Genomic DNA, 17393 nt, shown 5'->3' on the forward strand with positions numbered 1-17393 from the left:
TCGTCCATGCTGAACCTGTCACCGTTCCGGCTATGATTATCCAGGTGCGAAATTAGCTGATTTGGTGCTTGCGCTGGGCAAGTTCGTAAGCGCACAGCGGGACAGTCAAAGGATTGACCGTAATAAATGGCTATTCTGAAAATGTTTTCAGAGGCGGTGTATCATCTTAAGTACCGAGGAGGCACTGCGCCTCTGTGCGTGATGTCAGGTCGTGCCCGTCCTAACCTAATCTTTATGCGCGCCTCCTTCTCCGCGCGCCCTCTTTCCCATCGTAATCACGCCCATTACTGCTATATTGCCTTCTCGCTCTCCTGTTGTCGTTTCTCTCTATACACTCGTTATTCCGTTTTCTCTCTCTCTCTCTCTCTCTCTCTCTCTCTCTCTCATACTCGTTCGGGCACTCGCCTTCACCTTCTTGACCTGCGACGTGAGAAAGACAGACGATGACCTGGGAAATTTAATTTTCCTATTTTCTCGGGCTCCCATACATCGTCTAATGTAACGTACGCGTATTTTCGTTTAGAAAGAGCTGGCTTTCATCACCCCTATTATTACGTGTTTTTTGTCTTTAATGCAATATTGTATGGTCTTATAAATTTATTATAATTTTTATTATTATGCTTATTGCTATAGACACGTTGTTGATGCGTTTCATTCGTTTTACTCGTCCGAATGCTTGAGAACAGATTCTTTAAGATTAATTTAATCTTCACCTTCAATTTTAAAATTGCCTTTGTATTCGGATACAAGTGTGTAATACATAATGTTAATATGCCACAATGTAAATAAAAATATATATAATTATTATTCATTAGATAATTACTTCTATCCTATCGTATAATTCCTTATTTTACTGTTATTTCAGTAAAATAACATAATTAATAGTATTATTTCTCTTTACACGTTGATTTTTGTTCTTATTGTTTTAGTTCTTTGTGTATTATAAATTTTCAAGTTCACTCCAATGCATTAATCTTTAAAGTAAAATTATCCCCATCTTATAAATTAAAAAAACTTTAATAAAATACATCTGCTTGCGTGTACCGATGGATATATGAGAATATTGTTTTAATAGCAAATATCAATTGTTGAATTTCTTTGTTCTTCTATGAGGAATGAAAGACTTGTATAAGCGTTAAGGAGTACCTGGAACGAGCTACATAATTATATTCAACAAATGATTTGACTTTTTATGTTTTACCATAAACTGAGTAAGATGCTGTAAGAGTACTTGAAGTAATAATAAAAGTATTGGCGACTGTTAAGTATTATTAGACAATCAATGAGACTTTGCAAAAACTTTTATGGCTAAATGATATTTATAGAATAAAGTCTTAATAAATATGTAGTGAAGAGACTGCTGATGAATCAGTATTTATAGTCGAATAACTATTTAAGATATTTTTTTAACTTTGCCAGGAGTTAAAATTGTTTTTATCATTTCAATTCTATGTTGCAAATAAAATACTTAATAGTAAATCTAATGGAATAAGTGTTTATAATTTATGCAGTTTTAGTTGAATTAGCAATGGAAAGGCTTTTCATATATGATGTTGAATATAAAGCTGTATGAATTTATATTATTGACATTAAAAGTTTTGCTTTTGTAAATAAAACATTGTTACCATAAGCGAGGTATGTTTTTTAAAATTATGTAATAATATATACTTATTATTACATTAGGGAATATAATGGAAAATTAGTTTGAATCGAAGTTTAACAGATATGTGTAAAGATATATTTATAAGATATTAACAGGGGAAGGAGATAAATTGATTTAACAAATCTGTCAATTTTTCATAATTATCGAGAGATTTATTTGACAAACATTGTGCTTGTGTTTTAGTTTTCACAAGGCCTGACAGGCCGGCCGGAACTTTATCAGAAATCCAATCGAAGCAGTCACTCCAGTGATACCAGTTCGGCATATAGTGGATCGGACACGATGACATCTGTTCAGAGCTCCTTAGACGCGGATCCAGATGAGGTTGACCTCTCTGGTCTTGTGGAGTCGATAGTGGACAGCGATGAAGAGGAAGATCTTGCGGAGAGTATGGATGTAAGTGTAACCTATTTCCTTACTTTGTCTTAAATGTGACAAAGTAACAAGCTATTATAATGGATATTGCCATTTCATCCAATGTAATTAATTGTTTTTTGTTAACTCGTAGAGTTTAACCGTGCGTGATACAGTTCGAGAATGCTTAGAGAAAGATCCAGTAGAAAGGACCGAAGATGACATCGAAGTTCTCCTAGAGTTTACGCAGCATCTTAAAGCCTTTACAAATATGACTCTTGCGGTACGAAGAGCTTTATGTGCAGTTATGGTATTTGCAGTAGTGGAACGAGCGGGTATGGTGGTCCTTACCGATGGAGAGGAACTAGATAGTTGGAGCGTTCTTATTAATGGTACTGTGGAGGTCGAATACAATAATGGAGAGGTCGAGCAGTTGCACGTGGGGGACAGTTTTGGCATTTTGCCTACGATGGAAAGGCTACTGCACCGTGGGATTATGAGGACAAAGTAAGTACTATATTTTGGTTGTAATTTTTATGAACATTAATAATTAAAAATAATATGCTGATTGATTGCCTATACATTTGTTAAGAACAATGTTACGTGTCTTAAAATTTTTACAACTTCAGATGAAAGATTATGGGAACATTATATCTAGAAAATAACATTATTATAATGGTAATTAAATGTTAGAAAAATTATGTAAATTAGATATGTAAAAAAATCACTTTTCTCGGATTGTGTTTATAAATATGAAAATACCTTGTTCATGACTTTAAGAGTCGTTAATGTTTTTATAATATAATTTGCTTTAACAGAATCACGTATTCGTTTTTATAGGGAAACGAGAAGTCTAATATTCCGTTACGAGTGCATTAATTGTAACCATAATTTAAAAATTGTTGTTTTTATGTTTAAATAAGGCGTGCTCAGAATTTTTGTATTAATTTTTAATAATTATTACCCTAACGCCATTTTGTGCCGTCTCAATCAAGCACATAAAACATAACCGCGAAAATAAATAAAAAGTACGAAAAACCCGCATTATCGTTCGCTCGAACTAATTATCGTGCAAAGCTTGGGGAATGTAAGGTGAAAGACAATGGAAAATAATCCAAGTAAAATGATTCAACCGTGAAGGAGTGCCTCATCATAACTCATACGAACGTTGGATGTCGTATTTGCAGGTGCGATGACTGTCAGTTCGTCTGCGTCACCCAAGCTGACTACTACAGGATCCAGCACCAAGGCGAGGAGAACACGAGGCGGCACGAAGAGAACGGCCGTGTGATCCTGGTGACCGAGCTTCGTGGCGCTTTGGACGGTGGGGCAAGGCGCGGCCACGTCGTTATCAGGGGCACCCCCGACCGACTAATGCTCCAGCTAATCGAAGAGAATAGTATTACGGATCCAACCTACGTCGAGGACTTTCTACTGACGCATCGCACCTTCGTCGACAATTCGCTCTTCGTCGCGACGCAGCTGCTCGATTGGTTCGAACAGGCCCAAGTCAGGGACAGGGTTGCGCGGGTTGTCCTGCTCTGGGTCAACAATCACTTCACGGACTTCGAGACCGATCCAGCAATGATGGAGTTCTTGGAGGCCTTCGAGGCCTGCCTCGAGCGAGAGAAGATGCAAGGACAACAGAGGTAGGCCAGTTTTTTATCATTACCCACGATTGCTCGTTTTTATCGAGTATCAAGCTTTCGCATGAGGATGACATTGACTTGAAAACCTTCGAAATCTCGAATTGCAAGTACTCGTAGCTCGAATATTCGAGATCGATGTCGTCGAGTACTTGAACATTCATCATTCAGAGCTTCACGTTAAATGTGACTGTGATCAAGCAACAGAGTCGATAAAAGAGATTCCTGTAATGAGCTTTCTCGACAAGTTCGTCATTTGTATAAAATCATGGTCAATCCTGGTTATCGGTACAGACATCTCATAATTACGTACGGGACTGTATTAAAGCTGACGAATGGAAGGGATTAATTAATTAGGAATAATCTGTACATCGATGTAACGAGCATTTGGATAAACGTTATGGATACAAATATATTTTAAGTGTAATCACATACGTAATACTATGATGTTACGATCATACCATTTTCATGATTATTTATTATCTATACACTTCTAACTACAGTTTACTAGTTTTTCATTGTATCATTATTATTGTTGTTGTTATAATTATCATTATCATTATTATATTTAATAAAATCGTATGCAATAATAATCATTAATAACGATCGTGTTAAAACTAAGAAAGGAAAAAAGCCTTCCATTCGTTAAACCGATGCTATAGTTAAAGCGAAGTAGGAAATTTTTTAAATAAAATTTACTTATTAATGACCGATGGAACAATTAAACATTACAATTATGTACTAGTGTACTAAATGGAATTTCTTTTCTTAAACAGATTGCTGAACATCGCGTGCGCCGCCAAAGCGCGAACGCGAAATGTCGTTTTAGCGAGACCAAGTAGGGATGAAGTTCTACACTTCAGTATTTTAGGCGGTTACGAAAGAGGATTTGGTATATTTATTTCCAAAGTAGAGAAGAAGTCGAAGGCGGAAGACGTCGGACTGAAGCGAGGCGACCAAATTCTCGAGGTCAACGGACAAAGTTTCGAGCACGTTAATCATGCGAAAGCCTTGGAAATTCTCCGAAGTTCTACGCATCTTAGCATAACCGTCAAATCTAATCTCTTAGGTAAGTTTTTAGTACGTATAGGCAACCATTTTTTTTCTTCTTTTCTTTTCTTTTCTTTTCTTTTTTTTTTTTTTAATTTGGAACCAAATAGACATGGATTTCACAAATAAAGTTAAAAACTTTTGAGACATTATGATCATCGAGTACATGATATAATTAAGCTGGGAACACAAGGATGATAAATTCATCGATAACGTAACGTGTAAACGGCGCTTTAACGTTACGCATTAATTATCCACTACATTTCTTATAACGTTATTTAATTTCTAGCGTTTAAAGAGATGTTGCAAATGCCGGACAATTCACCACGACCACGCAGTCGACCAAATAAACCTGAAATGCTTCCAAGACTGCAGACTGATCCGCGTATAAGATTATCAACACACGTTGATCCACTGACACCTGTTAATCCTCTGAACCCAATGGTTGGCGGAGTGCCACTCCTCATTCCGGCGGACACTAGTAGCGTGTCTCCTTGCAAAGAGGCGAAGAAAGAGCATAAGGGCTTTATGACACTTGGACCTAGAAAGAGGTTTCAAAAGGCTCTCATGAAGATGAACATTTTGCCAAAGAACATGATCAAGTGAGTACTTGTTATTCTTTTATCTCCTCAAGTCTATATCCTTGTCCCTTATATATATATATACATACATACATACATAAATGCATACATAATTATACTTGAGAAACTTCGGCGATTAAGCACTTACTTAATGTAAGCTTAATATTAGCAAGCAGATTACTTCTTTCCTAATAATAATTTAATTAACTTATCGCATTAAAGATCGTTTAATTTTGTTAAAATTTAATCGAGCAAATATGTTCTTGACGACCATTAACAGAACAAAGTACAACAAAACAAAAATCTATAATTATGAAACGATAATACCCAACTGTATCCACCTTGCAAGACGATAATTTATGGCACGCCATTATATCGCCATTCGAATAAATTTCAGTGACGGGGTGCACGCGGATGATCCTCTGGGCCCGCCGCACACGCCCCCCGGAACCGGCCTCTCGCAGCAGTCATCGAACCTCTATCATTCCCGCTCGAATCCAGACCTTACATCGCTCTATTGCTATGACGATCTGCGGGCGCCCGATTACCCGGAACACGTTCTCAAGGTCTACAAAGCCGATCAGACCTGCAAATACCTGCTAGTACACAAGGAGACGACGGCTCATGAGGTCGTTATGCTGGCCCTACAGGAATTCGGCATCACGGAGAGCAGCTCAAATTTCTCGCTCGCCGAGGTGAGCGTCGGCGAGGGTGGCATGATAAAGCAGAGGAGGCTGCCCGACCAACTGCAGAATCTTGCTGAAAGGATCGGATTGAGTTCGAGATATTACCTCAAGACAAACGGGGTGTCCGAGACACTGGTTGCCGATGAGCAAGCTCCGGACCTGGTCAGGGAGTCCCATGTGCACTTTTTGCAGCTCAATGCGGTGGAGGTGGCCATTCAACTCACCCTCCAGGATTTCAGTATATTTAGGTGGGTGGGTGGTCAGTTCACGAGTGGTCACGAGCTTCTCGAATCATTGATCGACTTTTTCAAAACGGTGCCACAAACCACAACGTTTACTTTCCGATTAATGTCGAACCTGTCTATTTATTTATTTATTTATTTATTTATTTATTTATTTATTTTTATTAAGAAAATGACGGGGACGGGATCTTTCAGGGTAGTAAGAAAACGACGTAAATCTGTATTATTATTAGTTTGTCCTAAGCTTTGCTAGAAGGAATAAATTTTTGAATAACGCATCATTCATGTTGATAACCGATATTTTATTCTATTGTCATTTGATTTTAATGGAAAAATTTTTACAGCGAATATAAAATTTTTATGTTCCTTCCCGATGCACGTATAATGTGTATTACATATTTTCATTGGGGACTGATTTATTCTTAACGTGTAATAAAGATGACTTTTTAAGTAAAATTAATTTAATATTTTCATATATTCTGCTGCTCGCCCACTGATTTATAAGACTGTAAAACATGAGATGGCTAAGCTAATAGTGATTTAAAATATTTCTTATGCTCTCCAAGTATCAACATTAAAAATACTATTTGTATTTCCAGGCAAATCGAATCTACCGAATACGTGGACGATCTTTTCGAATTGAAAAGTAAATACGGCGTGCCAATGTTGAGCCAGTTTGCCGAACTAGTGAATCGTGAAATGTTTTGGGTCGTTACGGAAGTGTGTTCCGAACATAATCTCGTCAGGCGTAGTAAAATCATTAAACAGTTTATAAAAATAGCACGTAAGTATTTCTCAACGTCGCACAATCGCAATCTAATGATCTAATCATGCCTTGCAATTAATGATAATTAATTTTCATATACGTCTTACAAATAGGTCAATGCAAAGAATGCAAAAATTTCAATTCTATGTTTGCAATTGTCTCTGGCTTGGGTCATGGAGCCGTTTCGAGGCTCAGAGCTTCTTGGGAGAAGTTACCCAGCAAATATCAAAGGCTCTTCAGCGACCTGCAGGAGCTTATGGATCCCAGCCGAAATATGAGCAAATACCGACAGTTAGTTGCTAGCGAACAAACTCAGCCTCCGATCGTAAGCTACAATCGATCCAAATTAATAAATCACTCTACCGACCGAATTACCGTGTCCCCATCATCTATTGCTTATCTTTCTTTTTTTTTTCTTTTTAGATTCCATTTTATCCAGTTGTTAAGAAAGATCTAACATTTATACATCTCGGTAACGATTCGAGAGTAGAAGGACTAGTGAACTTCGAGAAGCTTCGAATGATAGCGAAAGAAGTTCGAACTCTAACGAACATGTGCTCGTCGGCTTACGACTTGCTAACAATGTTAGAACGCGGAGGACAGCCGCCTAGTTCCGCAATGGTGGCCCTTAATCAAATGACCACTGGTAATCAAGGTAAGAGGAGTACGTTTATTTTAACCTTAATTGCCTTTCGATCTCTCAATTAAAATTTTCTTCATCTATTTACTTGTTATTACTATTAAACTCGCTCCTTGATTCGTCATGCTCTTTAAGCAGCAGCGGCGATGTTTTTGTAAAATATATTGATAATAGCACGTATGAGCGTTAAAAACGTTGAATTCATTTGAAGCTCCGATAGCAGCGATAGAGCACGTCTAGTTTCCCAGTTGCTGGAAAATTCTTGTATGTAAACAGGCGGGCAGACGGCAACGGTAAAGAGACGCAAGAAGTCCGCGGCGGCGCCGAATCCGAAAAAGATGTTCGAAGAGGCGCAGATGGTGCGTAGGGTAAAGGCCTACCTCGCTAATATGAAGGTCACTACCGACGAAGAGAGGCTGCACCAGCTGTCGGTCGAGTGCGAGCCGCACGCGGGCGCCGTGGCGATGGCCGCCGCTGTGCCTCTCGGGGGATCTCGCGGTAGGAGGCATCCGTCACCTACGCTCTCAACGACGAGCAGTGCCAGCAGCACCAGCGAGGGCCGGAAGAGCATACAAGGTACTGTATTTTTCTCATCTGTCCGTGTAGTCTTCGACAATTTGTTATTGTGTGCCAACTTAATGAACTACAGCAGATATAAATCTTCCTTTACCCTTTCATCTGCATTTCTCTCTTATTTCCTCTTGTGACTAGACGTTGTTATGGATTTTATACTAGCGTGCAGAAATATTGCGATAGCTCATAGTTATGCCTGTATTACTTTATATATTCTTTCTATGATCGGGGCAAAATGTACTTACACATTTGTTTGAGTAGACGTGAATGTAATGTTTATTCATTCTATCGTATTAACGTTTAGCTGATTAATTAATTAATCTCACTGATGCGGCAAAAGAATTCGGCAAATTTCGATAATTCGTGAACATTTATAGAGAATATCATGCTTATGGGGTCGAGCTTCGAGAGTCGCAAGAATATCGCGAAAGAATGTCTAATTGTAGCTCGAAGCTAACGAAAAATCAATTTCTTTCGATCGCCCGAAATTTATCACAACTAAATACAATTATAGTTATAAAAGATACAATTGAGAATTATTTACGATTCGATTCAATAGACGCTCGCACGACTTTATTAAATTAACTGACGGCCATTAATCAATAATAGATAAGCAATTAGAAAAATGATCGATCGTTCCAGTGGCATTTGATCGATTAAGATTGTTCGGTAATTAGTAATTGCGAAAAGTCGCGTAATTAAGCACGAAAGTGGGACCAGCACCAGCACCAGCACCAGCACCAGCACCAGCACCAGCACTGGCGTCTGCAAAAGGACGAAAATGCGAGGCCGTACCCGAGCGTCGGGCCCTTGTCATTAATTTATTCGTCAAAATCTACGAATATCACGTATCACTTGGCAAACGCGCTTCCGACCTCGAGCGCCGATGCCGTCAACGTGACGACGGCGAGGCTCGCCTTTGGCATCCTTCGCGCGTCACGTTTTCATCCCTAACCTCTTGTCGCAGGCACGAAGTTCGGCGCGGCCTCGCCTCAGGCGGTCCGCAAGATGCTCGCCCTCTCGGATCCGCACAAGACGCGGCCCTACCAGCCGAAGCACTGCGCGCCCCCGCTTCCGGTGCCCGGCCTCGCTCTCCACTCGTCCGCCCTGGAGTCGAGCCCGGGCGCGGCGCGACGCGTCGGCTCCGGTAGCAGTCGCGCGCCAATGCACGAGCGGTCGCACAGCGACACGCCCTCGGGCCTCCCACCGCCCGTCGACCTCAGTGCCGAGAGTAGCAGTGTCACCAGCCTCAGCAACCTCCAGCCGCTTAGGAAAACCTTGACGAGCGGTGAGTAGCAGCTAGCCAGGTTATCGATGTGCTCGCACTCCTCCTCGGCGTCGCGCAGTGGGCGAACCGACCGGGCACAACCACCAATTAAATGACGTATCGCTTTTGACTTTTGGGTCTTTTATAGTGAACAGTCAGGCACTCGTAGATTTATACGGCGCACGAGTTTATTTTCCTGGGCTCGGCGCTCATTACGTTGATTGCCCATTTTTAATTACTTATGCGCTGTTAAATTATGGCATCGAGTTCACCATTGCGTTTGCATGACACGATTTTTCGGCTAAAAAATATTATTTATATTCACAATCGTAAAAGCTATTAAGAGCAAATAATAATTTGAATGGTAATGTAAACGAGAATTTGTTCAAGCGAGTTTAGTCAGAACTTAAGTGCACAATATTGCCAGAGCTTTTGCGAATAGTAGATTACTAATAATAGAGAATTATTTTCTAATTTTACATTAGCATTATCGATGCATTATTTATAATATTAATCATGTTAAACAAACGGTTTGTAGTTTTATCAAATAATCACTGCGATACGTAAATAATTGGAAACGAGTCAGTTCATGTTTTCCCACTCTGCCTCGTTCTCGTCTCTCGTCTCTCTCTCTCTCTCTCTCTCTCTCTCTCTCTCTCTCTCTGTCTGTTTTTCTCTTCACTTCAAACACTCACGCACACGAACACGCACACATTATGATTATTCATTATTATATAGATGGATGCTTGTACTTACGTATTCGTTTATCTATTTACACACACACACAAACAAACAAACAAATATATATAGATATCTTTTTTATTATTTTACATGACGGGATTTATATCATATATTTTCTCTAGCTCTTTTCTATTTCTCGTGTGTCTTTACTAACTAGATGAAATTTTATATTGAAAACAATACGACCACTTTTCAATATTTCGACATGTCAATAAACTTAAAAATTACATAAAATCAATATTAAACACGAATGTATTATGCACGAGCAAATTCATAATTAAATATTGTTAAAGTCTGGCAAATCGAAGCTTTTATTTTATGAATAAACTTAAAACGAAAATGTTAATTCGATAAATCAATTTCGTTTATATTTGCTTAAAATTTTTACGAAAGTTCAACATATTTTCATTATGTCCATACATGTTAATTGTGATTCAAAAATCTATGAAAAAATTACATATTCTATAAACGATATTTCAACGATAATTCATAATCAGATTATCGTGAAATAAATTTGTATTTTATTACGGTAAAATTTTATTGTTTTAAATATGTTTCATCTGGGATCAGTTTTTGCTCGTTTTTATCATCGGCGAATGATTTTTTATCTGTTATTTAATTAGTTATATATGCCCTTTTTTACTGTTTATATTTTTTATTACAAACATCAGACACTGCGATTGAGAAAGATGGCTCCATGTATCGACGAGAAAAATAAAAGAGCATTAAGAGAGAAAAAGGCGCGTGCGTGTGCGTATATGAGCGAGCGAGTTGGTGAGGGGGAGGGGAGAATATATAGAAGGAGAGTGACAGATTGAGAAATATATATATATATATATATATATATATATATATATATATGCAAGGAGAGAGTGCGAAGGAGTTAGTGTAAGTTGTGTAGAAACGAATTTGAGGAGTGGGTTTGTGAAAAGGAAAGAGGAAGTTGGAAGACAAAGCAAATAATTATTTTGAAAGATCGAAAAAGAGGAAGGAAGAGAGTCCTTTTTGTTTTGCACGCTGCACAGCCGTCACGCAATTATTATTCATGAATGTTTCATGTCTTCTCGTTGTATTATTACCACTCGCGCACGCATCATATATTCTACTATATACACTGAGAACTTGGCTTTTTACAATTTCTGTACTGAACTTGTGTCAAGATTTTACTCTCTTTTTATAAATATATTCTATATGCTACTTACACTCGGGGAATTTTAACACTAATATCATTGCCAAATCATGTATTAACGGGATTTTGCCAACGGATGCGATAGAAAACAATAATGAACGAAAAATCTGACAAAAAAATAAATGTCACTATTCATTGTTATCATGTTTATTATATTATTATTAATACACTTGCTTCGTAGTACAGTTTGCGCAAATAGGCAAAATAGTAGTTTGCTTGACAAACAAATGACAGTTAATGTGTAGCAAATGCACTGAGTACTTACAAAATTTTAATATTCTAAGATAATAATTTTATCGAATTCGTTTTCTGCAAAAAGAAAAAAAAAAAAAAAAAAAAAAAAAAAAAAAAAAAAACAGAAGAAAAGAAAATTAAAATACAATGAAATAAACAAAGGAAAAGAAAAAGAAAGGAAATGTTTTGCTGATGATCCATTAAAATGTTTGCAATACTTTTTTTGAACGTCAAATAAGTGTCCTAATCAATTCTGTCTTTTTAATGTTTGATAATTTTAATTTTTATACGTCAGTTTTTTAAGAAAAAGCCATAAATTATAAAGTAGTTAGTGTAATTCTCTTAGTAGTTAATTTAGTTATTTAATCATAATATTTTAGCTGCCAATGTTATTAAAATCACTACACTTATCGTACGATTGCCATTGACATTGTATAACCAAGAGAGTCAATCAGTCTTAGGCATCATAAAATCATACGATTTTCATACAATCATAATCAGTTACCAAAATGATTAGTTATTATTCTTAGAAGAAAGCAGCCTTCATTGCGTTAGTTTACGAATGACGTGAAACAAAAAAAAAAAAAAAAAAAAAAAAAAAAAAAAAAAAAAAAGTCAACATTAATGGGAAAATTTAGTGGATCATTTGGCGATTCATTTTTTCAGCGTGCAAGCAAGATATAAATTCGTTGCGTACGATAATAATATTCTAAATTAAATATAATTAATCGAGGATTGAACGAGAGAGAGAGAGAGAGAGAGAGAGAGAGAGAGAGAGAGAGAAACGGGGAGACAAAAGGGATATTTGCGTGCTCGTGTTTGCGTGTGCAAATGATAATGTAAAAAAAAGAAAGTGGAGAAAAAAGTAGTAAGGAGGTGAGAATGATTGTAGGCAGCGACCACGGGGTCAATGATTAACGGCTACAAAACAGCAAGAACGTAGTGATGGAAGTTTGTGTTGTGTCGGCGCGTGTGCGTAGGTTCGGTGACGAGCAGTGACAGCGGTCACAGTACGCAACTGGACAGCCACAGTGGAAGCAGCGTCGAGGCCGGGGGCAGTCCACCGCCTCCCCAACGTCGGCACTCCGCCTTGCAAGGTACGTACATCCAGGAAGTCGTCCTGGCCTGGGGTCAAGGATACGGCAACGCCCGGAGCCATTCCGGACGGATTCTTAGCGGCCCATTGATTCATCTCGACTCGCTCGCGTCTTGGTCGACTCAGCGAGGCTTTGCGTAATTGTGCGTGACCGGAGGCTGAGATTAAGCTGACGCGTGGATGACGTGCTTGTCCACTCGTAAAGTCGATTCATCGGCTCTTCTCGGCGCCACAATTTCGTCAAGGCCCTCTCCTTCGATCATCACTTTCACCCAACTTTTATCCGACGATATTCCTCGAAATATCGCTTATTGTTACTTTACTGCTATCGAGATACTCATTTATTTCGCTTTATTGAACACATGGCGCGATTTTACGACGCGACGTTACTTTTTATTTTTGTTTTTACGATTTACAGTAAAGTAACAGTATCGACGACGGCCTTTGAAATGTCTAAACTATTACTTTGCGAAACTGCTTTAAAATCTTGAAATTCTACAGTACGCGTCTGACGACATTCAAGATTAAATAATAACGCGGGACAGTTTTATTTTCTTTTTTGTTTTTTTGTTTTTTTTTTTGTTTTTGTTTTTGTTTTTGTTTTTGTTTTTGTTTTCATGAACATGGATAGATTTAGTCTTAACCACCGTACCCATCGAATACGATGAAAAAACGTGCTTCTCGGTATTCACCAACAGGTACTATTTTGTTCATATCATTGCCATAAATAATCATATATTTACGGAACATATAAAAATACCGATGGCGTATCAAATTTAGTAATCCGTTTTTTTCAGGTTGCAACACTTATTATGAAATAAATTACCAATCCGTTGGTATTTCATTATTGATGAATAACGAGCCTCTAATTTGAATAATGTAATTTATGAAAAACATTGAAATTACGATTCACTACCAAGTAACGTATAACGTTAATGACGCTTATAAATATTAACAAAGCAAAAAGTGCTGTAGTCATTTCAAGTATTTTATTCAGTTTTGAAGCAAAATATCTCTTCATAGGTTTCGGTGATCATTCATTTTCATTTTCAAGCAGATGCCGGACATTTTTATTCTTGTCTTATTATAGACTACAAGTATACATAGCACTTTATGGCAATAAAAGCATGCTTAATAGTAGAAGGCTTTTCTTTTATTCGTCGTGGCTTGGTGTACTCATTACGTGCGTTTTGGTTGTTGTTTGATCGAGTTCCAAAACTTATTTAAGACATTAGTTATAGCCGCCGTGTTAAGAAAGTATTGCATTTGTTATAACTTCAATGAGTTTACGCGACACGAAAAGCCTTAGAATTAAATTTTAGTAATTTGCCGAGAAGAATGTTATTGAAGCTGAAATTATTTCTAATTTATATATATGTACATACGTAAATTTCTATTTTCTACATTCTAAATTTCTACACATTTAATTATATTTTTAAGTATTTTTAAAATCGTTCCCATTTCATAAAGGATATTTTATAATTCTCTAGAAATATTCTTTACGTGTGCTGCTTATATGCATTTCAAAGTTTAAAAATATATTAAAATACAAAAGCTTTTAACATTCTTTTCTGCGATATTTCAAAATTTTAAATTTAACTATAAAAATTTTAACTAGGAAAAAGAAAATCTTCTATTTACATATTTACTTTACATTACGAATTCTCGGTTTGTTCTTTATTTTTTTTTCTTCACATTTATAAACAAAATGAGGTACAGTTCATATATTAGAAATTACCTATTAAAGTATTAAAAATCTTACGGTCAAATTATCTTACCAAATTAAATTAATATTAATACATACATACATACATACATATATATATATATATATATATACATACATTAGAACACACGCGTGCGCGCATGCGTATGGATATGTGTATAATATTATTATTATTTTAATGTATAAAAAGTAGTTAGCTTTCTATAGTAAATATTAAATTAGTAACATTAAGGTATTTTCGTTAAAAATTTTTATCGGATTTTAATCAGAACACGTACATCTTTTATCAAAATGGCACGATGCATTAACAGTTATCGTGTAAAAACACTTCTATATACTTGTGCAATATTTAATTTCCATTTAATATTTAATTATCGAAATTATGTATAATTGAATTGAGTTGCAAAGTATTCCTTTCAATTTTTACACTAACAACGCGTCATCGATGAGTTATTGACGAACCGAGACTTGTTTTACAATTAGTAAAATAATTTTGCACCACTTTTACAGATTCAAAAAAAAAAAAAAAAAAAAAAAACACATTAACGATAAAAATATTATACAATAATTTGCTTATAAATAAATAATGCAATCAAATAGGCATTAATGGCGCCAAGGCAAAGCCTCTAATCGAACGGGAGGACATATTGACAGTAGAATTTTATAAGTGCCTTACGAGTATATTATTGCAAGCATAATAATCTCTCGTGAATTTAAAAATAAAAATAAAATTCGTGTCATTGAATACGACGTCGACAATATTAACAATCGCCTCTTATTAATCACATTAATAATCAGTCAATAATATTGATAAACCAATTGACAAAATGTCCATTATTGTTTCGACGCCGTTAGGCATCCGAGGTCAACATTCACATCATTTGCCAGTCGTATTTAATAAAAGATGTACACGCGGAATCGCCGACCTCGGGCTTCGGTAAAGACCGGAAGCTCATAGAACGAGCGTATTTTTATTAAATCCGCGATGAGAGGGAGGGAAGCAGCGGTCGGTAAGGCAGGTCGCGCTCAGCCCTTAAGGCACGGCAAAGGGGGTCGCGCGTGCGATCGTTAGGGCTAATCTGACAATGAGACTGGGATGCAACGTTGTGGCACGTGTGTAGGGCAGTTCGCGCGTGCGGGCGCAGCCCCGCCGTTCCCCCAGGCGGTTGCGGTGCTGCCCCCATTGCCCGGGACTCGCAATCATCAGCACCTGCAAATCGATCATCAACGCAAGCATCGGGATTGCGATCGCAATCGTCATTGTCATCAGCGCCAGCGCCATCAATCCCTGTGTCCCTTCGACGGTGAGTCGCGCCGAGTCTCATCGGCACCTGCATCCTTACCTCCTCTATCTACCACGAGGACCCCCGCACCACAATCAGCCTGTCGTTATTCGTTTTCACTTTACCAATCCTTCAATCAACTCCCCCCCACTGCGTCTTGGATGGGCGATGGCGGTGACAGCCAACTTCAAAATTTGTCAAACGTGCCATGATATAGCTTCGCTTAATCTTATTATCATTATTACAGGCTTGCCAATATTGCAATACGAATACGTGATTTGCCTCTCGAGCGGATGATGATCGTACAATTAAAGAAGCGCGATTCCCATAGGCTTTTAATTGGTCGTTGATAAGCTGCGGTTACAGTTCATTATTTACTAGGAACTTCACGATCATCACAGTCACGATTCACAGTCATTGTACAGTCGCATAAATCATCATCGATTAGAATATTACTGTTTTTCAAGTTTTGAAGTTAATGCATCCTTAAAGACAATCATTTTAATAACATTTAAGCAATAATCACGATTGTCATGAAATAGTGGTGTATTTCATTGATGTATTTTACTTGCTGTTAATTTGGTGTTGGTTATAATATTTTTGTGTGTGTGTTGTGTGCGAGAGGGTGAGAGAGGTGAAAGAGGTGAGAGAGGTGTGAGAGTTGAGAGAGGTGAGAGAGAGAGAGAGAGAGAGAGAGAGAGAGAGAGAGAGAGAGAGAGAGAGAGAGCTAAAGGGCATATCTATTTGAATTATAAGCATGTGCATGTACATGGGGATGTACGAAGATATTTTTTTTTTTTTTTTTTTTTATCTATGCATGACGAACTTTTTGGAATTTTGCTTGCTTGACTAAAGATTTTATTGGAAGAGAGACAATGGTTACCTATGACGAACTGCTTCTTTTATATCTTCAAATTTCAATAAAACATTATTACTTGGTTGGTAATTGAGTATTCGTTGGGGTTTAGCACTTTTTGGCTTAGAGAGTGACTCTTAAGGACGACTTGGTTAAGCTTCGCCAATATCGATCGCTTGGACGAGTATTTTATATTTTATGTATTATATTTTTATTTATATTATAAACGGCAAGTTTTTAATCGATCGTTTACATAGTCGTGTTTGTGTAAAGTTATAGCAAGTATGAAATTTCATATCGTCCCATTGAAATTTAACATTCGATCAAAGAAACGAAATAATTTTATGTTAAAATTCATTAAATATTTGCGGAAAAAAAATCTACTACGAAATATGCACGACAATGATGATATCTTCTCTCCTCTATAGATATATTTAATTGTCATAATGAATAACATGCTCGTAAGGCGTTATTTTTAAAAGTTTTGTCATTTCGCTACGAATATATTGTCGAGAGCGACGATACTCTTAAATCGCGAATAGATAATTTTTTAAATTAAACCGAAGAAAAAAATCAACGATCTTGTCTGGTCGTGCCAGACCAGAAATAAAATTCTCGTGTCCTGCATTTTAATCGATATTTCGTAATAATAAAGTCGCGCGCTACACAACGGCTCTTCTCTACCCTTCTATCCCTTCGCAACGAAGGGCAAAAACGTGAATAAACGATACTCGTCCAGGTCCGCTATTGTGTCTGTCCGGAACCTCTCGGACTCTTTCAATCCCGGCTTAATAAGCGCA

General features: G+C 37.3%; 1 protein-coding gene across 7 annotated transcripts in view; it reads left to right on the top strand.

Annotated features, from left to right (window-relative positions):
- The window catches only part of LOC105363782 (rap guanine nucleotide exchange factor 2-like), a 163067-nt gene that overhangs the window by 139705 nt on the left and 5969 nt on the right, over positions 1 to 17393 (top strand). For 4 of the 7 annotated variants that reach the window (XR_912933.1, XM_011501555.1, XM_011501554.1 and 1 more), the window contains 13 exons: positions 1847 to 2059; positions 2172 to 2524; positions 3205 to 3666; positions 4440 to 4732; positions 5003 to 5315; positions 5692 to 6228; positions 6822 to 7006; positions 7102 to 7313; positions 7412 to 7643; positions 7905 to 8204; positions 9169 to 9489; positions 12613 to 12729; positions 15576 to 15758. Coding sequence is in view for 6 of the 7 variants with exons in the window: in XM_011501555.1 (XP_011499857.1) it covers positions 1847 to 2059; positions 2172 to 2524; positions 3205 to 3666; positions 4440 to 4732; positions 5003 to 5315; positions 5692 to 6228; positions 6822 to 7006; positions 7102 to 7313; positions 7412 to 7643; positions 7905 to 8204; positions 9169 to 9489; positions 12613 to 12729; positions 15576 to 15758 (3721 nt within the window). In the remaining variant the exon portion in view is untranslated. The remainder of the gene's footprint in view (positions 1 to 1846; positions 2060 to 2171; positions 2525 to 3204; positions 3667 to 4439; positions 4733 to 5002; positions 5316 to 5691; positions 6229 to 6821; positions 7007 to 7101; positions 7314 to 7411; positions 7644 to 7904; positions 8205 to 9168; positions 9490 to 12612; positions 12730 to 15575; positions 15759 to 17393) is intronic. The other 3 variants (XM_011501556.1, XM_011501559.1, XM_011501558.1) reach the window with 2 other exon arrangements.

This window comes from Ceratosolen solmsi, unplaced genomic scaffold (genome assembly GCF_000503995.2).
Source record: "Ceratosolen solmsi marchali unplaced genomic scaffold, CerSol_1.0 scaffold28, whole genome shotgun sequence".
Classification (NCBI taxonomy): domain Eukaryota; kingdom Metazoa; phylum Arthropoda; class Insecta; order Hymenoptera; family Agaonidae; genus Ceratosolen; species Ceratosolen solmsi.